The 24,065-nt window shown below is 53.2% G+C and overlaps 1 protein-coding gene across 2 annotated transcripts; it reads right to left on the bottom strand.

Annotated features, from left to right (window-relative positions):
- Nucleotides 1-186: 186 nt before the first annotated feature.
- Nucleotides 187-22,252, bottom strand: TCF25 (transcription factor 25). Of its 2 annotated transcripts, XM_034672733.1 has the most exons (19): nt 21,892-22,141; nt 21,639-21,780; nt 16,775-16,939; nt 15,762-15,836; nt 14,789-14,907; nt 13,952-14,017; nt 10,862-10,944; nt 9,731-9,861; nt 9,158-9,257; nt 7,903-7,996; nt 6,669-6,761; nt 6,460-6,565; nt 5,299-5,458; nt 3,872-3,959; nt 2,970-3,128; nt 2,720-2,810; nt 2,189-2,268; nt 799-871; nt 187-493 (listed from the first exon to the last, which is right to left on the bottom strand). In XM_034672733.1, exons 1-19 carry the CDS (start codon nt 21,993-21,995, stop codon nt 335-337), a joined length of 2,088 nt encoding a protein of 695 aa, XP_034528624.1. In that variant the 5' UTR covers nt 21,996-22,141; the 3' UTR covers nt 187-334. The 2 variants fall into 2 exon arrangements, with proteins under 2 accessions (XP_034528624.1, XP_034528623.1); XM_034672732.1 differs by lacking the exon at nt 21,639-21,780 and having other exon boundaries at nt 21,892-22,252.
- Between the last annotated feature and the right edge of the window lie 1,813 nt (nt 22,253-24,065).

Below are 24,065 nucleotides of genomic sequence, written 5' to 3'. Positions count from 1 at the left end.
TGTGCCCCAAATTGTGGAGGGCAGGGTGGCCATGGAGGGAGCTCATGTGGGGCTTGGGCTTGGCTGTGTGTCTCCCTGGGTCATGTTTTCTCCTGGAACACCTTGGGGGCTGTGTGGATCCAGGACCCACCTGCCTCATGCTGGGCAGAGATCCCAGGGCCAGGAAAGAAGAGCTCACGCTGCACAGAGCGTAACCCATTCACATTTATAGAGACACAAAGGAGGCAGGCGGACGACACATCAGCATTTCTACTCCAGGGAACTGGCCAATTCCGACCAGAACAGCAATCAGGAACATAATTGTACAGCACTGGGGCACGGCATCCACGCGGGCTCAGTCCCACTCCCCGTCCCCCTCGGGGTTGTCCTCGCGAGCTGCCTCCACGTCGTGGAAATGGAAGTTGGCCATCATGTCTCGCACGGCCAGCATCAGCCTGTTCAAGCCTTGGTTGCGGTTCAGACCCCCAGCCCCTCCATCCTCCAGCCTCTCCCCCTACAGCAATGAGACTCGTGTGAGCAGGGGTAGTCCTGGGCCCTAAGGCCCAGTGCTCCCAACCCAGCTCGCCCAGGACACTGTCGGGAAGAGGAAGCTCCAAACCCAAACAGGCCAGGCCCCAGCGTGAGGTCAAGGAGCCATGCTGAGCTGAGGGGCCACGGTGGTGGCTATGGTCTCAGACAGGCACGTCCTGGCCTCCTGAGCAGGCTGGCTGCTGGGGCCAGTAAAGCCTCTAGACATGCACCACCCCATAGCCCGCCTGAGCCCATGTGGCAAAGAGAGGCCAAGATGTGCTCACATACCTCCATGGTGTAATTGGGCAACAAAGACCGGAAGAAGAGGGCAATTGTGTTTCCATGGCTGACGGGACTCAGCCTGAAAGAGGAAGAAAGGTCAGATGGTGCAGCTGTGCACCCTGCCCTGGGGGGTGGGGGGCACAAAGGCAGCCCACGCAGCAGCTGGGCACATGCTCAGGCCTCATGGGGAAGGGCATCCAGAGGGGACGGGCCTTTGGGGACCTGGCTGGTTGAGCTGAGCAGAGTGGAGGGTCACCTGCCATGGCTCAGGTGGCCTGCTTTTGAGAAAAGCCATGCAGGGTACAAAGTGGTCACATGAAGAGAAGGTTCTGGGCTGTGCTGGGGAGCGCCCTTCTGATCAGACATGGTGCTGGAGCCCAGCTCCACCGGACACTTAAGTACTGATGGCCTCGTGTCGGCACAGCCCTCCAACCACTCCTCAGGGCTACACTGGCCAGCAAGGCAGCTTTTTTTCTGAACCTACCAACATTAAAAATGCATGAGTGTCACCTAAATCAATTTGAGAATTTAAGTGGGCGCTATTTCCCTAGAAACATGCAGTCCAACTTTTAGAACATAATTCAGTTAAGAAAAAATCCTTTATCCTACATAATGTGCTCCACTGAGGTCTGGAAAGGACAAGCTTTCTGAAATGGGGAAACCTGTGACTTCCAGATCTAAAACGCTGTGCTGAGGGGCGCCTGGGTGGCACAGCGGTTAAGCATCTGCCTTTGGCTCAGGGCATGATCCCGGCATTGTGGGATCGAGCCCCACATCAGGCTCCTCTGCTATGAGCCTGCGTCTTCCTCTCCCACTCCCCCTGCTTGTGTTCCCTCTCTCGCTGGCTGTCTCTGTCTCTGTCAAATAAATAAATAAAATCTTTAAAAAAAAAAAAAAAATAAAAAAAAAATAAAACGCTGTGCTGAGAGCCTCTTGGTGAGGCAATCACTCAGCTTGAAAGGCTAGAAGGAAAGAAGCAAGCAGCTTTCCCACGATCCATGGCTAAACGCCGTCCACAAATCCACTGCAGACTTGGGCTTGGCCGCACAGGCCTTTCTCAGTTCTCAGAGTCCTATGTATCAGCAGTTTCTCACTGTGGTTTTTATTGTACGTTTATTTCTAGATTCCATAATTAGCCCATCCCCCACTGCACCACGCACCCAAGAGCAGAGGTGATGCGTTACTCTTGCTTCCCACTGTTACCTCCAACACCGCTCTAGAACCCAACCGAAAGATGCTCCTACATCAAACAGCTGGCGAAAGCTGACCCGTGACCCCAAATCACACCATCCTCCGAAGGCCTGTGTCTGGAGGAGGCAGGGAGCCCCAGGGAGCTGGGTGCATGGACCTCAGAGCTACCCAAGCAAAGGAGCAAAAGCAGGAGGCGGAGAGGTACCTCTCTGGTCTGACGTAGGAGTAGATGGTGTCCAAAGGAGGCAGAGGGTCGAAGCCCATCACAGACTGCGTGGTCACATCCTTCGAAAAGGAAAACAGAACCACCGTGAGCCCCGGTCATGCCCCCAGCAGACTTCCAGCTGATTCCAGCCTGGACTGGCCTCTCCTCGAGGAGTCCATCAGTCTGACAGAATTAGTCCTTGGCTGTGAGGCTGTGTCTACTGGACTAAGAAACTGGGTGAAGGTGGGGGACAGCCTTGCTTCCACCAGGACACTCACTCTGGCCCACTCAGACGGCTGAGGACACCCGTGGGCAGAAGTGCACATGCAGCAGGGAAGAAAGAGGACGCCACCATCCTGTGCCAGGATCTCTTACTTTAGTGCTCCAGGGCCCCCCGAGCCACGCGGCCCCTGCTCTGAGCCCTGGGAGGTCAGACAGCCATGAGCACAGCCCCACCTCTCAGACCCACCCTGTGAGGGGAGGGGGCCCCCGCCGGTGACAAAGCTCCCATCCTCAGCCCCTCTCCCTTACCGGGGGAAGGGCGGCAACAGCTTCCTTGACCTCGGACAGGACCACATGGCGGTGGATGTTTCTGGGCGCACGCTGGTAGAGCACCTTCCGCCTATAGCCCAGGGAGAAAAGGGACAGCACGTGAACAGAGCCCACCCCAGCCCTGTGGCCACATCTGCGACAACAACCCTGAGCAGATGGGCTTCATTCTTGCAAGGACCCATCAGGCCAAGCACTGCCCCGGCCCCCCCGCCCCGGTTCCCAGGCCCACCTGCTCTCACACGCTTCCACCGCAGGGTCCCCAGAGTCCACAGCCTGCAGAACCTCGCGGACATTCTCCTCTAGCCAGCTCATGGTGGCGGGCTCCTTCCAGAGGAAGTGTGACCTTCCAAGGTAGAGGCTTACCAGCTGGCTCAGGGCGGGAGGCTGGCTGTGGGAAAGGGGGGCTTGTGAGCAGAGCCTGCCAGGGCACGCACTCCGCTCACCTGCTGGCACCTGTGAGGAGTGTGCAGGGGCCTGTCCGGCAGCCTGGGGACAGAGGCGGCTGCCCAGAAGGGCTGCCAACCTGGGACGTGCCACTGCCCAGAGGTGGAGACACACAAGCATTTACTTCCATACAAAGTACGTATTTTTTATTAAGTATGAGTTCTTTAATAGGAACGTGAAACAGAAGGAGAGCGTGTGCACGCACGGAGACGTTAGAGGAGCCATGCTGGTCTACTGACAGGGTCTGAGGGTGGCTAGCTCCCATACCGTATGTTTTCCTTTATTTTCCACGAGACATTTGGAAAAGGCCGTCCATGTGCGTACAGATGTGTGAACCGCACTAACAACTAGCGATACTAACCCCACCAGCAGGTGCCACGCCCTGCCCACTTCTCATCAGGGAGGCTTGTGCTTTGGGGTGCAAGCTGCTCTTGCGTCAGCCAGCTCTGTGTCCAAGCAGTGAGGCGATGTGCCACGTGGACCTGGGACCCAGCCCTCCGCAGTGGGAGAGCAGTCTGGCCACCAAGGTCTCCTGCAGAGAGCAACTGGCAGGACCATCCCAGTGGCAGGAGAGAGCAGCGACAGCTGGCCTCATGAGCCTCAGGTCTGAGTGAAAACGGTTCCCGGGCTCTGCTCCTAGGGGCACCCCCACGACCCACATGTGGGCAGGCACTGGCCTGTCTTTACCTGATCTCAGCATCCGGTCCGAAGAAGCGGTGAGTGGCGACAGCAGCATCGGGCCGCACGCTGCAGTACTCGAGCAGAGGCAGGAGGACTGCAGGAGGAAGCGGGGGTCCCCAAGGGCGTGGTGACACCAGGGTGAGGCCAGTCTACCCACACCAGCCCCCAGAGGGCCTCTGCCACCTCAGAAGGGGTCATCTGTCCTGCTGCCTCCCAGTGGCCCCGTATGCATCTGAGGGGTCGCATCTATGACCTGCCAGGCACACACACAAGGCGTCCTAACCACTGGGATCGCACACATTCCACCTGCAGGGTGATGGGAGAGCCAGCTCGTGGGGTTCAGGCCTTGGTCACCCTGTGCCTTGGGCAGAGACAGGCTCTGCCCACTTGCCACAGTGTTCTCCCTCTGAGCACCCGAGGCTTCGCCACAACCATGTCACCCGGAGAACCGTGTCTTCTGAGTGACTCTGCAGGGATGGGCGGAAGCAGGGCTCAGGTGTGCACCAGGACCCCCCACACTGTATGGAAACACCACCACCAGTTATCATGTGGCTGCCACCACCCCTGACCCCACACAAACAGCCAACGCTGTTTGCCTCCTAACTTCATGCACCCCAATGGGGAAGGGCCAGTTCTCCTAAGACTTGGCCAGGCCCAGACGTACAAGCAGACATTGAGAACACTGTCTGGTGGGAACCCTCATTAACATGGGCCTCAGTCCTGCCCTGGCCACCTCCTCAGACCTTCACCATCCTTGTCTACACCCCCAGGTCTGTTTTCTCCCCAGCACCTAGCACCACCTGATACACCGTCCTTTTCAGCTCATTCATTCCACTGTCTGTCTTCCTGCCCCAGATGTGAGCCCTAAAAGTGGGGATCCTGGCTGCGTCCTCTGCCTGGTCTGGGACACAGTAGGCTCACGGAGGTGAAGGGGTCACTGAGAGCGGGCTGAGTGTCCATGAGCCACATGGCCTGTCCCTGGCACACAGCCCTCTATGAAACCGCACGTGGCAGGAGGGCCCAACTCCACCAGGACCCTGATGGGGCAGCAGGCTTTTCTCTGATCTCCTGTCACCACCAAGATCAGCCCACAGGACTCTGTCTCCACATGGATGCTGGCCTACTACTCCAGCGAGCACAGGGATGGTGGAAGGGCCTCTGTAATCCCAGGACAGCCTTGTCTCTAAGTTCTTCAACTCAGTGAGAAATGGGATTTGCAGACGGGTCCCTCCTGCACGGTTCTGCTAACCCTAGCAGCTCTTGTCCCTCTCTCTAGAAAACACCCGTCTCCAGAGAGTAAGTTTTATCTCAAACGGTCAATATCAAAACGCTTATCCTAAAACCCCAAGACAGCTGGACACCAAAGTCAGTTCTGACTGTCAGCTTTCAAACTGTGCATACGTGTGTGCAGGCGCTTGCAAGGCTGCACCCACCTCCGGGGAACATGGTGAGCGCCTGTCGGATCAGGACAGAGGCCTGCTCCCTTGCAGAGCTGAGCTCCTGCTCCGGGAGGTCTGCTTGCTGACTCAGCAGGAAATAGGCCAACGGCACAGAGAAGGCGAAATTTGGGAGCTGAGACAGGTTCCGATGAGCCTGCAAGGGCCAGAGGAAAAAAGTCTGGAGCTTTGACGTGGCAAAGACAAAAGATGCACAGTTCACAGGCGCTCCGAAGTCTGAGCCCCAGCGATTAGCATAAGCACTGTGCTGGCATCTCTTTACTTGGCATAAAGATAACTTCATGGCATGTCTGGGGGCTTTCTCTCGGCAGGAGACAAGTAACAAGGCGGGGGGGTGTGTGGCACGCGGTAGAGAATCAACAGAGGCGAAATGATCCAGGGGAGGTGGAGTCAGGTGGGGTCAGGTGGGGTCAGAGGCACCCACCCTCAGGCTGCAGACAGCTTTGGAAGCAGGCAGCTTGTGCTCTGTCACAGTGGGAAACTCAGAAAGCCCAGGAGGCAGTGAGGGTGGTCCCTCCTCCTGCCGGGACCCGATCACGTCGGTGAGTGTGGCCGAGCACTTTCCTGGCCTTTCTCTACCTGTACATAACAGCCAACACATGATGGGCTGGGTTTTCGCCACTAAAGTGGGGCTGTGGTCTCCACAGTCAATAAACATTCTTCTACAGCCCTGTTGTGGGGGAAGGAGGTACTCCCTGCGGCTGCAATTCGGGGGGCTCCAGGAACTGTGTGAGCTAGGTTCCCAGAGGTGGGACTCCTCGACCAACGAGCCAAGTGACAGATTTCAAAATGACTTATGTATGTACTCATTTGTCAATTATGCCCACCAGCCCCACCCAGCTGGTGGTGGTCACCCCCAAGAGAGCACCATCCAACGGGAACACACTTTCTAGCTACCGAATTAAAAACAGAACAGGTGAAACAAATGTTACTACTGTTATAGTTAACCCAAATACCTAAAACAGCATCACTTCAACATGCAATCACTATGAAGATCACCGATCACCAGTGCGTTTTGTGCCCAACTTGACGTCAGGCTGGAGGCAGAACCCACGTGCATGTGTCCACGTGAGCCCACCCTGAGTGCGCGTGTGCACGTGCAAGGGAGCGGGGGAGACAGCGCACGTGCACACCTACCTCCCACTCCTGGAAGAGACGGATCAGGTACTCGTAGTTGCGCGCCCGCAAGGCCAGGTGGTCGACGAGCAGCAGCATGCACAGGGGGTCCTCGTCCGGCTCCAGGCTTCCGGAGGCGGCACGGGGAGAGAAAGTGCAGCGTGGGCCGTGTGGACATTTGCGGGCTCACGGCCGTGGAGGACACACCAGCAGCAGCCGTGGGCGCTTACCTCAGGATGAGCTTGCAGAACTCCAGCGCCGTGCGCGGGCAGCCTCGCTTCTCCAGGAAGCTCATCTGCTTGTAGAGGGCCAGGTAGAAGCTCCTAGATCCAAGACAGTTCCTGGTGAATGAGAGCGGCGGCAGCCCCACAGCCGCACTGCCTGGAGGCCTCGTCCAGCACCGAGTCCACACCCTGCGTGCTCGCTGCGCCGGCACTCCCTGTGCGGCCTAAGCCCCGTGAGCGTTCGCGAGTGTTCCTGTGTCTGCAGAGAAGGTGACGCTCTGCTTGCGGTCTGCGGTCACACAGGTGTCCGGGCAGAGAAACAAGCTTCGCCCTTAGCTGAAACCATCCTGGTTTGGGTTTACGGTTTACCCTTTCGGGGAACACAGTCAACCTCTCCTGCGTCATCTGAATTTACCCTCCGGCTCAGGAGCTACTAACAGCGCTGCTGCGGATGCCTCAAGTTTGGGGACCTGAGTCACCCCGGCGGACTAGTATTCTTATCAACGACCACCATTCTGCCAGTGCCTGCACATGTCAGTGTTTAATGACCTGTCTCCAAGAACCAAGAATTTAATTGGAAAGATGAACTGAACACACACAAAACCAGACAATCTGTGCGGTGGGTGGGGAGAGGGGTCCGTGTGTCCTGGGACCCAGGCTGACTGCCAAGGCATGGAAACATTCAGTGCTGGAGATGACCAAGGACGCTGGAGGCCATGAGACGGTGAAGAGGGCACCGGGACAGAGGACGCACCATCCCCCCCCCGCCAGGGCCCTGAAGGCCAGGCCGAGGGCAGGAATCCAGTGGGTGAGCCTGTTCAGGCCTCCACCAAAGAGGGCTGGTGCCAGAGTGAGGCTCTGGGGACGGGAGGTGCATCTGTGAGAAGACAGTGTCACGCAGTCATGACTGCTCAGTCCAGGGAACGGGACCAGGCTGAGTTTGAGCAGCTCAATGATTTAGGAAACAGCACGAAGGGCTGCCCACAAAGCATTCCAGAGCATTTTAAACTCATGGGGCACAGATCCTTTCATCCAGACATACAAGGAAACACAATAAACAGACCCCATGATAATGAAGTGGCTTATCAGACTCACTTCTAACAAGGACAGATGTAAGCCCAGGCTAGCCCAATCCATCCATCCTTGAACCCAGCCCTCCTGCGTCCAAGTTGTAAACACAGTGAGATTTCCCGTCATAGCTCTGACACACCTCGACACACCTGTCCCCCAAGACACCCACCTGTTCTCAGGTCTGCGGTAATCCAGCCGGCAGGTCCCGCTGGTGAGGCTGAACAGGGGGTGGAAGGCACACTCCATGCTGTACAGCGCTCTCTCTGAGGGTCACACAGATACCAGGGGAGGGCGTCATGGCCAGCGCGCAGCACTGCAACCCCATCCCCTATGGCTCGCAAAGAAAGCTCTCAAAGGAGGAAGGTAATGTAGTGAGGATTCTGGAAAGTTCCATGGCACAGATGTGACCTTGAGGATCATGGATGCCACTCTCTGCATTTACTTCACCCAGAGGTTTGACTTTCTAGACAGAGATACAAACACACGTCCTCACAAAACCCATATGCACATGCCCACAGCAACCTATTCACATGATCCAAGTGGAAACAACCCACGTGTCTGCCAAATGTTGGCAAATACACTAAACGCGGTCCGTCCACACTATGGAGCATCACTTGACTGTAAAAGGAGTAAACCCTGAAGACATTACTGTAAATCAAAGAAGCCAGGTCAGGACGCCTGGGCGGCTCAGTAGGCTAAGTGTCTGCCTTCTGCTCAGGTCGTGACCCCAGGGTCCTGGGATCTAGTCCCACATCAGGTTCCCTGCTCAGCAGGGAGCCTGCTTCTCCCTCTCTCTCTGCCCTATTCATGCTCTTTCTCTCTCTCTAAATAAAAAATAAAATCTTTTCATACAAAAGCAGCCAGGTAGACACGTGTCATAGGATTTCACTCACAGGAAACGTCCAGAACAGGCACATGCACAGGAACAGGAAGGAGACTTGGATGGGCGGGGGCGGGGAGGGGTCGGGTGATGGGCGGGGTTTCTTTGATAAGTTACCTAAATGATCAAGGTTTGGTGGTGACACAGGTGTACGACTCTGGCATTAACCAAACGCCAGTGAACTGTGCACTCCCAATGGTAGAATCATACGGTACATGCTCGTAACTCAATAAAGCCGTTGCTTACAAAATATCCTGGCATGGGCACCTAAGCGTCGGACTCTTGGTTTCGGCTCAGGTCATGGTCTCAGGGTTGTGGGATCGAGCCCCGTGTCAGGCTCCACGTTCACCGTGCAGTCTGCTTGAGATTCTCTCTCCCTCTGCCCCTCCCCCCACCTCTCTCTCCCCCTTCCTCTCTTACAAAAAAAACTCCTGGCAAACCCGTGTGCCGGCGTCACCTTCTGAAACAGCAGCTCCGCCCCTCCAGCAGAGGTGTGTGTGGGATCCGAGGCAGAGCAGGGCCGAGTGCCCGGGGAGGCTCTTACCTACGAGGTCTCGGGCCATCTCCTGGTCCTCCTGAAAGCGACAAGCATCGCTGAGCTGCAGAAGCGAGTCGACGTGGTATGGGCTGGTCTGGAGCAGAACCTTTGAGCAAAGAGGGAAGGCTGATGGGGCTATGGGTTATGCCTCCTGGATAGCAGCCAGCGAGGTATCAGTCCCAGGCAGGGCTTTCTTTCAGGCACTGAAACCTTGGGAAAACATCACAGAGGGTGACATCCACCACACCCTCCCCTCAAACCAAGCTCATCACTGCTAAGCTGAGTCACTGACCAGGCCTGTGGTGGGAGCCAGGGACTCTATGCTCTGGGACCTCCACCTTCACCCTCTGCCACTGCTGCCAACAAGCAGCCGTGGGAAGACAAGGCGAGTCCTCAGAAGCCTTTTGCCAGGCCCCCAGCCCCCATGATGCAGGCGTACAATGGGGGTCAGAGGAGCCAGAAGGACAAAGTGCTTTTGGGCTGAGGGACCACAGGGTGGGATCCAGGCCCAGGGCAGCCTGGATAGTTGAGAAGACGATGCAGGCTGGGCGAGCACCCTCCCGAGGGGGACACACGCACCACGATGTTGTTGGGCTCCATGGACTCCACGGCTGCCAGGAACTTGTGCTGAGTCTGCTGGTATTCCTCACTGTGCTCAAACGCAAAGGAGGAGAGGCCTTTCTTGGACTCCAGCAGCCGCATCGACAGACCTGCGGAGAGCGCAGCATCAGGCCCCTCGTGGCAGTCCTGTCGAGGATTCTGTGTACGCTCCACTTTAGTCCCTACCAGACTGTCTACTTTCCCAGAATGCCTGGGGCTGACTGCCCGTGGTCTGGTCCACGCCAGCACCACATCCGGCCTACGCTTTTCCCACGAAGAGGTTTCTTCCCCCGTGGGTGTGGCCGGATCACCAATGTCCCAGGACAACAGAGGTGAGGACATACGCGGCACCACCCCCCTCTCATCTGGCTGGGTTTGAACACTGGGTAGAACCGAGATCCAAGTGGGCACGGGAGACCGTGCAGTGGAAGCCCTTTCTCCTCGCTCCAGAGACTGGCTGTACGAGACCCAGCTTTTTCTGAGGAACCTTCAGTAGCTTCATGAAATAGGTGAGTGGTTCCAGGCTACCCTCCTGACAGCCCCGCCAAAGGCCAAGGCCTGCAGCACGACAGAGCCAAGGAGACCTCGTCTGCCCTGGCTCAGGGGCTTCTGCTAAGCAAAGTGGGGATGAAAGAAAAGGGGAGGCAAAACACGTCCACCAGGAGCCAGGGCTTCCCATGTGCTCACTGCTGGCACACGGGACACAGGTGCAAGGCGGGGCCGTTGCACGCTCCTTTCACGGTGACAGCGGGTGCCTCTGCCTCCACCCCCTGTCCTGCCCCGGTCTGGCCCCATGACCCAAGGGCTCTCAGATACGTGGCATTTACTCCACACCCCAGGCCTTTCTGCACTGTTGTTTAAGTTATACAGACTTACTAGTTGGCAACAAAATGTAGACTATCACACTTGTATAATGAACTAGATTGCTTCCTATGATACAATACCCACAGGAAAAAAGAAAAAGGTAGAAAAAAAGCTGCATGAAAACCTATTTGAGAAAACATGCAGCTGGTGTGTGAGGGAGAGGGGATCCTCGGTCCTCCGGCACCAGGCCGCAGTGCGCCCTCACACGCCCGCGCCCCAGCTCTGCAAAACCGCACAGCCCCTCACCTGGTTTGGTGTACCGTGGCCATGTGCTCTTAGGGGTCGTCAGCCATGTACACTTGGGGTACACACGCTGCCTCTGCCTTGGCCTGGGGAGAACAGACATGGTCAGAGCTTCTTCACTGTCTGACCTCTGCAGGGACCATGGAAGCCAAACCGTGGGGAAGGGGAGGGCGGGGGCGAGGGTGGCACAGGCATGACCAGGACCCGATGCAGTGTGAACAGGACCACTGCCAGACGAAACTGGAAACTGTCATCTAAATGACCAACCAACCACAGAAAGAAAGAAAAAGAGGAAATTCACAGTCCTGCAAAATGGTAGAAAAGAAAGGTAAAAAGGAAACAAAAATGGAACACCGGAAATAAAGAGCCCAAGGAGAACGAGCCTGTAGGCGCCCCCGTGGAAGGAAGTGAGCTGTGTCCCCGTGGGTGGGGCTGGACAAATGCGATGCTGGCTGGGCACAGAGGTCAAAGGGTGGGCCTCTGTCCTGAGGTGGGTCTTCTCCTCCCCTCTCAAGATGCCTTCAATGCGGCAATAGGTTTTGAAAAGGGGAAAATGGTAACCATGAGAAGAAACGGTGTAGCAGGGCACTGATGTCCACACGCTTCTGGGTGGGAATGAGCAAGACAGAGAGCACGAGGGGGGAGCAGGGGAGGGAGGTCCGGCTCGAGAGGCTGCACGTCGCCTGCCCTCTCTCCTCCGCCATGTGCTCCACCTCCATTACTGGGGGCTCTGCTGCGGGTGCCAGACCACCCCCTTAAGGCTGTGGCTGCAAGGAGGAGTTACTGCACTATTACTGATGCTTTCTTTCTTAAGCTGAGTAATGGGTATGTGGACACGTGGACATTCTTCTCTATACTTTCTTGAGAATTTGAACCACTTCTTTAAGAAGAAAAATACTGAATAAAAATCCAGCTTGTATTAGAAATAGGATAAAAAAAGCATGTTTCTTCTCCCAACAAGTAGGCATAACTGCAGGAGAAAAAACATGGTACCTGAAAAGCGTGATCAAAATCTGAAGAAAACTCATCATTACCTCTAAAATATTGAGTGCTAGCCCTGAAATCTTGACCAGGTTATTTTTTGTTTCTCCATCAGCAGCAAAACCCACATGGGGTTTAGATTCTGGGATAAATCTGATCTTCGTTAATGTAACAGTTCTCAGTGGTTGACGGCCTGTGGTAGACGCAATGAGAAATGCTCTGAGCATGAGGGTCTGTTTGCAGGACTTAGCGTGGGAGGTGTGGGCGTTCAGCGTTCCGGACCCTCCATCACCGAATCCACTTCTGACCTAACCGGGAGCTTGGATGCTCCGAACTGCCTGGTCCCTGGAACCGCAGGGATAGTCCAGCCCTGCAGTGAGCTGTCCATAAGGTCCAGAATGAGGGAGGTGGGCAGACACGAGCAGAGCAGCGGGAGGGCAAGCATGCCCGGTATGTCTGTCACTGGAGGCCGTCAGAGAAAGAGCTGGCACATACCCTCTGCAGATTCCAAAGTGGCCGCCAGAGAGGACAACCAGAAACACACTGAGTCTGTCTTCGTACAGAATAAGGAATGAGGGAGACGAGGGAACCGGATCTTCTCAGGGAAGCCTTTGGTGGGACTCAAAGAATTAAATCAATATTCTCTAAGTATACTACTGCCATAAAAATAAATACGATTACGGTGAACTATGATCTGCACAGAAACAAGACCAGGCCTAAGTGTGGAGAAACGGCAAAAAGGAACCAAGCAGAGGCAAACCAGTGGAGCCGGGGTGGGGGAGAGACACAACATTCAGCCTAGGACGGCCCAGGTGACAAAGAGGACCATCTCGAAGTGAAAATGTTTTCCATCAGTATTCCAGAAGAAAACAGAGTCAGAAATCCTTGTGTCCTGAATGACTTAACACCCAAGATAAACCCAAAAACCATTGGCAAATAACAAGAAAAAGTGCTCCAACTACACATTACACAGAATCTAAAACTCCTAACTCTACTACAGGTCAGAGAAGAAACACTCAGCCAGGAAGTGGGCTAAGGAACTTGGAGGGCAGTGGAGAGATTTGAGAGCTAATGCAACATGGGAATACCAATTTCCCTAGAAATGACCACTCAGATGCAGGGAGACTGCAGACGACACATAGGCCAACACCTGTCCCCTGGGGCAAGTGCATTCCCCTCGCACACCAGGGTGTGAAAAATGGTGCCTAGAACCCAGCCATGCAGAACCAGGTGGTGCGGCATGCCAGCAGAGTTCTGTGGTTCTGGGGAGCAGAATGCATGTGCAGAGAGGCCCCAGACGGGTGCCACAAGCTCTCCTGTCTCCTGAATGGTTATCTTTGGGTGGGTGTCAAAAGAGACAATTCTAATTCTAAATTGCCTCAATTTTTTTTTTAAAAGATTTTATTTTAGAAAAAAAGAGAAAGCATGAAAGCATATGCTTGTGGGGGGGGGGCAGTGGGAGAGAGAGGGACAAGCAGACTCCCCACTGAGTGCAGAACCCAACGTGGGGTCCAATCCCAGGATACCAAGATCATAACCCAAGCTGAAAACAAGAGTCAGATGCCCAAGCGACTGGGCCACCCAGGTGTCCCTTGCCTCAGTATTTTTATAACAAGTATTTGAGAAGTGGAGACGGTGCTGGAGGGTCCGGAACGCTGAACACCCACACCGCCTACACTAAGTCCTGCAAACAGACCCTCATGCTCAGAGCATTTCTCATTGCGTCGACCACAGGCCGTCAACCACTGAGAACTGTTACATTAACAAAGATCAGATTTATCCCAGAATCTAAACCTCATGTGGGTTTTGCTGCTGATGGAGAAACAAAAAATAACCTGGTCAAGATTTCAGAGCTAGAAGCTCAAAACTTCAGGACCTCCAGAATCTTTGTAAAACTGTGTCTCACGTGCTAGCAAAGGCAGTGTGAGGGATGGAGCCCGATGGTTACTGAGAAGGTCACACATCAACGTCTCCCTGACCCTTCAGGTTCTTGAGAACTAAAAATCCTAAGGCTTTCCTTTTGCAAGGGGCCTATCTATCGTGCCCCAAGGGTTTAGAGGCCTTGAGAATGCTCCCTCCCCTTTTTGAGAACAGAGCCAGTGTTGATCTTACCTTTGTTCCCCCAGGACAGCTCGAGCACCAAAATACCTTTTCAGTTCTGTGTCTGGATTCAAGTGTCTAGAGAATTGAAAAATTTACAAAGAAAAATGAAAACTAGTCCTTCTACAACGATTCTGGGAATTCTGAAAGGTCACGTAGAACCCAGGAGGAAGGACAGCTATTCTGACATGAAAGACAACTGGCAGGCCTGTGTTCCTCAAAACTCACGCTGAATGGAAACAGAGGCGATCAGGACAGGGACTGAGTCACAGCAGCCTCAGACCTACAGCCTAGATCAAGGTGTGCTCACTGACTCAGAAAAAAGATGGCTTTTTGAACACTGAGAACAGTCTCCTTAATAGGGACAGGGATAATTTATCACAGAACAGCATCTTACTTCAATACTGTTCAAGAAAAAAACATTCCCAGGGGCGCCTGGGTGGCACAGCGGTTAAGCATCTGCCTTCGGCTCAGGGCGTGATCCCGGCGTTAGGGGATCGAGCCCCACGTCGGGCTCCTCTGCTATGAGCCTGCTTCTTCCTCTCCCACTCCCCCTGCTTGTGTTCCCTCTCTCGCTGGCTGTCTCTATCTCTGTCAAATAAATAAATAAAGTCTTAAAAAAAAAAAAAAAGAAAAAAAGAAAAAAACATTCCCAGATATATAAAGCTAAAGGATGTGTCCTTGGAAACAGAAACTTCCCCTTTCCTTCTTTCTCCTTGTTCCCACTGCCTAAATGTTTGGCAATAAACCTACATCGCTTTTAAATATAGGAAGTTTTCATCTTTTTTAAATGTTATTTTTCCTTTTCAGGGAGTCTGTGTCTCAGCAGGAGGGAGAAGAGCTGTTAACCTGTGTTCCACGTATAGGACGTGCTTCTTGGAGCTCAGGGGAGGCGGCCCGGGGCGGTTGAAACCACTGCTGTCCTCAATCCTTTCCAAGATGCGATCGATATCTTCTAGCCCATTTTCCTAAAAACACCAGAACAACCTGTTACGGGCACCTGGGTGGCTCAGCCGTTAAGCGTCTGCCTTCAGCTCAGGTCGTGATCTCAGGGTCCTGGGATCGAGCCCCACATTGGGCTCCCTGCTCAGCAGGGAGCCTGCTTTTCCCTCTCCCACTCCCCCTGCTTGCGTTCCCTCTCTCGCTGTCTGTCAAATAAAGAAAATCTTTAAAAAAAAAAGAACATATTAATCACCACACTAACTTTATTTTCAACGTCATATCAATCAACATCATATCATATGAGGAACAAGCATTATATTGTGTTTACTTCCTGAAAAACAGTATAATCCAAATACTGTGTACTTCATATATATTTAGAAAAAAGGAGAAGTGCTTCATTAGAGGAAGCTCAGAACTGGCAGGATCACAGAACCAGAAGGAGCCTTGACATAACTCCGTCACAAGCGTGACTGCTCACCCTACAGGTGTGCCCCCTCTTGGGACTGGACTACCAATGCCAGCTCCAGAAAGCTACAACCCCCTCAGGAGATATAGAATGAGACGGTGAAGAATGAACGAAACAGATGTTCTGACAAGACCATGCAATCAGTCCATTGGCACTAGAAAAAGGTCAGGGCATGGGAGCAACAGACTAGAAGGGACTCTGCCAGCCAGAGAATGTCACTTCAGATGGTGGCCAGGAAATGGAAAGCACAGACTGAAGTCTAACCCTCAGGGAACAAATGAACAAACATAAGCAAAATTTGGTTAGTGACTTTCCCTGACCTCCGAATTATATTCCTAACAGAAAAGAATTAAAATGTCAAATAAAAATGAATTGCTTCTAATACCACCTTGAGAAACAGCCAGATGTACGTACCAAAATTTCTCCTGTAGTGTTTTTCTTATTTTTCTGTTTCTTTTTCTTCTTTCGGAGTTTGCCACTTATATTAGACTAATAAAAGAAGCACATTTTGGTCAATGGAAAGAGACAATAAAATCTTAAAATGGGACAACTAGAGCAGCAAGCTACAGGGGGACATGGGAACACAGGCTTGGCAACCCCCCTCCCTCCCCGAATGTCCTGTGAACTCACCTACTTCTCTAACACACACCTCCTACCGGCCTGCAACTCTGGGCCGATGTCCAACTTTCTCCCTTACTCCTTCTTGAGAGGACTCCGGGCTTCCCAGGACCTCAAGAGGCTCACAGGGTCTGAACCATCCACCCACCTGCGCTCTGCTTTCATCTTTCACTTTCCCAACCACCCTCTCCGCCACACTGAGCCACCCTGGAGACCGGGGCCCCTACACCGAACCATCCCCCCCCACACACACCCTTGGTACCTCTACCTGGCTGCCTCCTTCCCTGCAGTGTAAGCCCCCCACCACCCTGAGGTCGGTCATGTGTCCTACTCTACGCCATAGTCAGGTCTCTCCAGCTGCACTTGTCCATCCATTCCTGTCACCCTCTCAACGAGAGGTTCCCAGAAGGCAGAGTTGTCCCCAGAACCCAGCAAGCTCGCAATAAGCACTTGCTCTGTACAAGCAAAACATCCCCTAGAGACCCTTTCCCGTGCCATGCACAAGAGCCAGACCCCAGCACTAACCTGCTCTACGCATTTCCTCCAAGTATGGCCGCCCAGGGCCCTGTCCACCTGACCAGAGCTCCAGACGCACAGTCACAAACACCACACGCGGGTACAAGACCCTCCCGCAGGGTGAAGGCGAGGCCTGTGCCAGGGAAACTGGTCTAGGGGAGCCGTCATGCCCCCTTGACGCCCACAACTGGTCTTGAGGGTTTCACGTACATCTTATCAGGGGTGCCAAGGAAACTGGGGCAACTGCGACCCAGAAAATGATAGCAGAGAGTGTGTGCGGCTGGTCCCCATACCTGCTCTGGGGGAGCTGCCTTGTCAGCCACTTCTCCAGCTTTCTTGCTGTCTGCACCTCCACTCTGGGACCTCCTTTTGTTCCCTGACACCACAGCATCTGTGAGCAGACAATCGGGTCTCTCCCCATTCAGCACAGGTCCCTCCTCAAGGTCTTCAATGTTTATCTGGAAAAACAGATGGGAGAGAACGAAGGTGTTCCATGTATCCCAGTCACGGAGTAAATGCTGATGCTTGGCTGTGTCAGACTGCAACCTATGTCTGTGTGTCTGGCAAAGCCGCAGTGCTCACCTCAACGAGCTCTGGTTCAGGGCCATTTTAGTCAATGAACCCCAGAGAATGCTGGGGCCCTGGGTGGCTCCGTGTCTGTCTGTCGTCTTCAGAGCTGACATAATGAAGAAGCCCCAAACATTACAACCTATCTCCCTTACGGAGCACCACTCTAGGGCAAAGACTGTAAATACACTTGTTCAGCCAACGCACTAACGTTCTTTCCTCCTGCTGGGAGTTCTAGTTCAGCTCACCTACACTAGCTGACAGGACAGGGACCTAGGAGAAGAAAAGGTACGTAAGGACTGACTTACCCAGAAACTCTTCCCTGATAGTAAAAATAGCTCACACAACAGAACCTTACATAGCAGTGAAAAGGAACGAACTGTGAACGAGCACACACACGTGTGCACAAAACACATACACACACACTCTGGAGAAGTTCTGGCCCTTCAGTCAGTCAATGAATAAACAAACAAAAGAGGCCAACATGGAATAAATAATGACCATGTTTCATCAGCTAGATGGGACGGACCCATCTGGTGCACTGAGGTCCAAAAGCAAATAAAACTGAGTCTTCAATTTAGGATAGCTGAAGGATATAAAGCTCAAAACATAAAACAAAATAAAAATAACATCTATTTAACCCCCACAACCCGGAGAGAACTTTTTTTTTTAAACTGAGATCAAGGGCGCCTGGGTGGCTCAGTCGGTTAAGCGCCTGCCTTCGGCCCAGGTTGTGGTTTCCAGGGTCCTGAGATGGAGTCCTGCATAGGCTTCCTGCTCACCGGGGAGTCTGCTCCTGCTTCTCCCTCCCCTCCCCCCTCGTGCCGGCGCACTCTCCCCGCGCCCCCCCCCAACACTTGCACTCTCTCAAGTGAGAAAAAAAAAAAAAGATTTAGTTATTTGGGAAAAAAAAGATTTACTTATTTGAGAGTGAGCAAGTGTGCACTGGGGCAGGGGACAGGCAGAGGAAGAGGGAGACAGACTCCTGTGCAGACTCCCTGCTTGGCACACAGTCCAAGGTGGGGCTCAATCTTATGACCTAAGCCAAAGGAGAGTCAAATACTTCAATGACTGAACCACCCAGGTGCACCCCCCTTATGATTTTCTTAATAACATTTTCTTTTCTCTAGCTTACTGTAAGCATACAGTATATAATACATATAACATAGTTTCTACATTATCAATAAGACTTCCAGTAAACACTAAGCTATTAGTAATTAAGTTTTGGGGGAACCCAAAGTTGTAGGCAGATTTTGAACTGCTTGAGGGTCAGTGCCCCTAGCCCCAGTGTTGTTCAAAGGCTAAATGTAATTCTTTGTCCAATATTCATCTTCCTCACTTAGAGGGAAAATTTTTCAATACTATCACATCTGATTGTTTTCAAAAGTGTATTTGTGTGGTTTTTAGCAGACTCTCAAAGTAGTCCTTGACTCCCAAAACACTGAGTTCCATTCAGCATCATCCCTAACGCTGGACGCTATGCTGCACAACTTGAACTATACGTTTAAAACGGTGAATTTATCACGTATACATTGCTCTTCAGTAAAGTTGATTTTTAAAAACTACTCTGAGGTAGAAAAACGATTTCTAATCTAAAGCCAAAAAACTCACCAAAGAGCCAGTCACGAGGACAAATTCATAAACTAACAAAGGACAGTGTCTCTCAGCTCTGCTTTCCTGTCCTCAGGGGAACACTGCTGGCCCCTGGAAATGTTTCCAAGTAAACTACTTAGGGTCACGTTTCTACCTAAGTCCTACTGCACCCTTCACTTGGTTTCTAGTATCATTTAATATCTACATTTGCTGAGTGTTGGCTATATGCCCAGCCTGGGCTAAAGGCTGCCCATGTAATTCCTACATCACTCATGACAGCTCCATGAAGTAAATAAAGTAAGATCATCCCTAAGAAACAGGGAAACCAAAGCTTGTGTTGGCTATCTTGCCCACATTCTCACAGCTTTGAAGAGGTGGGACTGGGATTCAAACCTAGGCCCTCCTGACCCCAAAGCCTGGACGCATACATTCTGCCTGCAGACAATACCTGTGGGTCCTCTCAGAGGAAGTGCTGACTCATGCAGGAACTTTCCTGCAAGCCTGGGTGCCAGACACAGGGTGATGAGGACACGTTAGGGAACGGCAAAGTCTCTGTCCCCACAAAGCTTATATGTCAGCATGGAAATAAAACCAACACCAAATTAAAAAAAAAGAACAACAGGTAATTTGTACAGTATGCTCTGCATTAATTGCCAAGGTAAATGAGAAAGAACAGAAGGGAAATGGGAGGGTGGGGGTAACCGTCATTTTTTTTTTCAAGATTTATTTATTTTAGAGAGTGAGCATGGGGGGGGGGGCAAAGGGAGAGGAAGAGAAAAAACCCTCAAGCAACTCCCTGCAGAGCGCAGAGTCCGAGGACACGGGGCTTGATCTCACAACCCTGAGATCAGGATCTGAGCCGAAATCAAAAGTCCGATGCTCAACCAACTAATTGTACTTTTAAGGCAGGTAAGAAGGGTAGGCAAGACTGAGAAAGCAACATCTGACCAAAACCTGAGGAAGGAGGAGTAAGCCATATGACAGCTGCATACAAGGCGTTAAAGGCAGAGGAGACAGCAAAGGGGAGAGATTACTACGGCTAGAGCACAGCAAACAAGATTATAAAGAAATGAGGCAGGGGGCGCCTGGGTGGCGCAGTCGTTGAGTGTCTGCCTTCAGCTCAGGGCGTGATCCTGGCGTTATGGGATCGAGCCCCACATCAGGCTCCTCCGCTGGGAGCCTGCTTCTTCCTCTCCCACTCCCCCTGCTTGTGTTCCCTCTCTCGCTGGCTGTCTCTATCTCTGTCAAATAAATAAATATTATCTTTAAAAGAAAAAAAAAAAAAGAAATGAGGTACGAGAGTTCTCGGGGTGAACTTGGTCACCTTGGAGCCATTGGGGGTTAGTGAAGAAAGGAGGGCTAAGGTCAGACACGGGCCTAACAGGGTCACTGTGGCTGCTGCACTCAGACAGACTGCAAAGGAACAAGAGCAGAAGCAGGACTGGGTAGAAGGATGGTGACGATCCAGGCCACAGGCCATGGTCACCCCCTGGGTGCTGCACCTGGGGCTGCCACAGGACTTCCCAATGGTCTGAGTGTATTGTGAGAGAGAGAGCAGCTCAGGGATGCCTTCACATTGCTGGCGTGGACAAAAGGAAAAATGGAAACACCCTCCACAGAGACAGAGAAGGCTGGAGGAGGCAGAAAGGTCAGTTAACATTTGGACACACTGGGTTTGAGATGTCTGTGAAAGGTCTAAGAGGAGACAGATGTTGAGCTGGATGCAGGAATCCCAAGACCGGGAAGGGCAGCTGAGCTAGTGATAGCAACGTGAGAAAGCAGAAGGGGAACACACACAGCGGAGTTCTGAGCAGGTAGAGCCCTTGAGTCCCTCTGACATGATCTCACCAGGAGGTCCACATCAGTATTCCTCCTCTCCCTTCACACATAAGCACCTGCCACTTTCTCCATTTCTCCCAAACACTCTGCCTCCCCTGTCCATTTACCCTCCTCTCTTCCTCAGCAGAAACATGAACTTGCTTCAGAAACGAATACCATGACGTGGTTAAGAGTACAAGTTTTAAGTTAGGAAGCCCAGATTTACTCTGCAGCCGTCACTACCTCGTCTGCACAAGGGAGGAAATATGACCTCCTTCCCAGACAACAAGAACCCTATGACACAGCAGCAGTGCCTGGAATGTCTAAGTGTCCTCCAAGGAAAAGCTATGGGTGTTGAAGACTACATCTGGGGAATACGGGAAAAAGAAAGCACAATCTGATCAAATGTCCCCGGAGATGGTCGACTACAGCACAAACTGGTTTCAGCCTGTGAACAAGTGAGATGGGAAAGACGACTTGGGTGTTTTCAGAGAAGTCAAAAAAATGGCAAATTTAAGGACACATGATGTGACAGAAATACTGGGGAGACAAACTGCTGTGAGTCCAACTGTGGGAGCTGGGAGATGAGCACACGGAGGTTAATACTACTCTTGTTTTTGTACGTTTGAAACTTGATAAAAAAATGTCAAGAAGAAAGAAAAACGACAAGAAACAGGGTCAGAGGGGAGGTAGTTACTTTGAGTCTCAGAATCAGAACAGGTGGAAGCAGACCATATGGAGAACCTGAGGAAAGGACGTGGTCCCACCTCCACCAGACTACACGCTGAGGCTCTCGCTTAAGAGGGAAGGCTACTAAGCTCTAAACCCAACTCCCAGACTGGCAGCCCACACTCCCCGCCATCTCATGATGGGCTCCTAACCCGCCAACTTTACGCAGAGGTTAGGAGCAATCACAAGACCAAGAAAGCGCTTACAAAGGGTCACGGTTTCTCTACGATCCTCAGACTTACTGCTGTGTGTTCAACCACTCGGGCACACCCCGAAGACGATCCAAGGTGAGCAAAACAGACACGTTACCTGCCCGCACAGGGACGTCAGAGAAGCGAGAATAAGACGATGCACGCACGTGCACAAGTACTGACTGAGGCCAGCTAAAGAAGCCCCGGCGGCGTTTACTCCTTCAATTCACATCCATCGTGTTATTTCTGGGCCACACACCTGCTGCGGGGAACCCAGCGATGAGCAAAACACCCAGTCCTGGGCTGTGAAGAGTAGACAAGACTGTCTGCAATAGCCCTGCGAGCGCTTGGCGTAGGCAATGCTCAACCCTGAAATAAAGCGAAGAGCCCCCAGCACCGTGCTGCGGACCCGCCCCCTCGGCGTCACGACCACGCCCACTCCGCTGCAGCCCAGACCGCGATTGCCCAGCCCCCCTCCCACCACCCCCACCCCAGGCAGCCCCGTTCCTCACCAGCTCGAACCGGTTGTTGACGCAGACGCCCTCCTTTCCTGCGCTCCGGGGGCGTCGGCCACCTGGACCCCGCTTTGAACCTTCTTCTTCCGCATCATCGTCATCGTGGAGGACAAACTGCAGGGCGCCGGGCCCGAGGGGCTCCTGGCCGCGCTGTTCCCCCCTCAGCCTCCGGAGGGCCCGGCGCGACATAGGACCCAACGGCCGCTGACGTCTGGAGACCGGGAGAAGGAAGAGCAGAAAAGAGAACGGCCGGCGCGCCTGCGCACTTACGGCGCGCTGGCGCGAGGCTGGCGTGTCGCGTCTGCGCGCTGAGGTTCTCCGGAACTTCCTCTCCGTCAACAGGGGCATCAAAGACGGTGCGGGCGCGTCCACGCCAGTTCTCGCGCGAGCTGGGCGCCTCCGCGCGGCGGTCCTTCTCAAGTACCCACGCTGGGCGTCTCCGGGTCTTCCGGAGGCGTGTCCGCGACCGCTGTCGGGCGGGGGCGGGGCTACACGGGCTCCGAGCCATGTGCACCGAATCCTAGACCCTGCTCTCGGTGCGGGCTCGCTGCGCGGGAGGAACCTGCCGGTGGGGCTAGGTGAGGAGGGCGTGCGCGCAGGTGGGCGCACTCCCTCGTGACGTTCCACCTGTGGCGGTGCACAGGGGACAGACTGCTGGGCGACCTGGAGGGCAAGTGACTGCTCTCGGTCTGCCTCCACGGCTGCAGGCGGGACATGTCCTTCCTTATTAAAAGTAAACACATCCAAACCGAGAAGCTTCTCAATGCCGCAGATTTCTGTACCTCTTCCTCCCTGGGATAGATTGAAACCGAATCTTAGGGGCCGTTCTGGGAGTTTGGCTTTGTGGTCGTTAATGCGTCCCAGGTGATTCTCTTGTTCGTCTAGGTGTGGGAATCCGTGGTCTAAGGTGGAGGCTCGCCACCCTTACTGTGTTTTAACCTCCTGGGGAGATTTTTGCAATAAAGATCGAGGACCCATCCCTAGCAATTCCGAGGTGGGGTTAGGCATTGATATTTTTTTAAAAGCTCTTCAAGGATCATTAAAATGTGCAGGCAAGATTGAGAACTCGTGGAGTGCAGAGGTCCAAATGCAGGAGCAAGAGGATTTGGTGGTGTGTTAGAAGAGCGGAGACATCAGCCCTGAGTGTGGCGATGGCACTGTACTAAATTCTTACATCCTGGGAATAGGTATCCCTACCGTTAACAAGTAAAGAAACGGATTCAGAGAGTTAACTGGCCCAGGTAGAACCTGGATTTGCATGCAGGTTCGTGGTTCCAGATTTCAAATGAGGAAGGCCACTGGCAAGGACCAAGAAAGGGAGACAGGGACAGGATGGGTCATGGCCTCTAGGATCCCTCTCCCTTAACCCTTGAGCTCCACCCCATCCTGCCTTCCTCTTAAGTTTGAATGTTCCTTTCTCAGACTGGGAATTGAGTCTCCAGAGACACACAGAGGGAGAGGGTGTGTGCACACAGGTGTGCATGGCTGGTCGGTCTGTACTGGTCATGAGGATCTTGCAGTAGTTCCCATTGGCTGACGTAGCTGCTGTCTCTGGCCCCCCATGCCACACCTGCTCCAGCCACTCCCCTGGAGTCCCCTAGAATTTACCGTCCCTGGTTCCCATAGTCCTATTTAAGGGCTATGCTCAACACACGTGGAACCTCCAGGACACCACTCTCTTGTCCACTCTGATTGTCCAAGACCAGGCTAGTTAAATAGATTTTGTGTCACCCCTGAAGTGGTGTGACCATTTTATGCAGGTTTCTTGCCTCCCCTGTGGATGAAAACTTGGGGAGTCTCAGCCTGGAGCTGCTCCCTCCTTTGATCTTCCACAAGAGAGCAGCCATGTGCCGCTGAGAGATGCAACATCAGGCCCAACCTGAGTGGAGAGCGTGAATCTCTCCCTGTACCCACCAAAGGCATGGCCCTCAGTAAGGAGCTTGGTTGTAGACAGTTCTGGAGAAAGTGAGCTCCGTTTGTCACAATCTAAATGAGGTGAGGCTGAGATAGGGCTTGGTTCAATGGGCTGACTGCCCGGCTTTCAGTAACTAGGGTCAGCAGGGGGCGAGCCCCCGCAAGAACCTGGAAGCACCCTTCCAGCTTCAGCTTCAAGATTTATGTAGGCCCCTTACAGCTCAGCCCAGCTGTCCCAACATGGGTTTTTAATTTTA

This window comes from Ailuropoda melanoleuca, chromosome 12 (genome assembly GCF_002007445.2).
Source record: "Ailuropoda melanoleuca isolate Jingjing chromosome 12, ASM200744v2, whole genome shotgun sequence".
NCBI classification, from domain to species: domain Eukaryota; kingdom Metazoa; phylum Chordata; class Mammalia; order Carnivora; family Ursidae; genus Ailuropoda; species Ailuropoda melanoleuca.
This window is presented reverse-complemented; position numbering and strand designations above follow the sequence as displayed.

Bases quoted from the DNA above. Each gene is read 5' to 3' on its own strand.
- TCF25 (XM_034672732.1), bottom strand. From the start codon at position 22,242: ATGCCCCTGTTGACGGAGAGGAAGTTCCGGAGAACCTCAGCGCGCAGA. The intron at 10,945-13,951 runs GTAAGATCAACA...TGTTCTCCCCAG, and splicing joins GCTGTCCTGGGGGAACAAAG to GCCAAGGCAGAGGCAGCGTG. The intron at 3,960-5,298 runs GTGGGTGCAGCC...TTCCTCCTGCAG, and splicing joins GCTCACCATGTTCCCCGGAG to TCCTCCTGCCTCTGCTCGAG.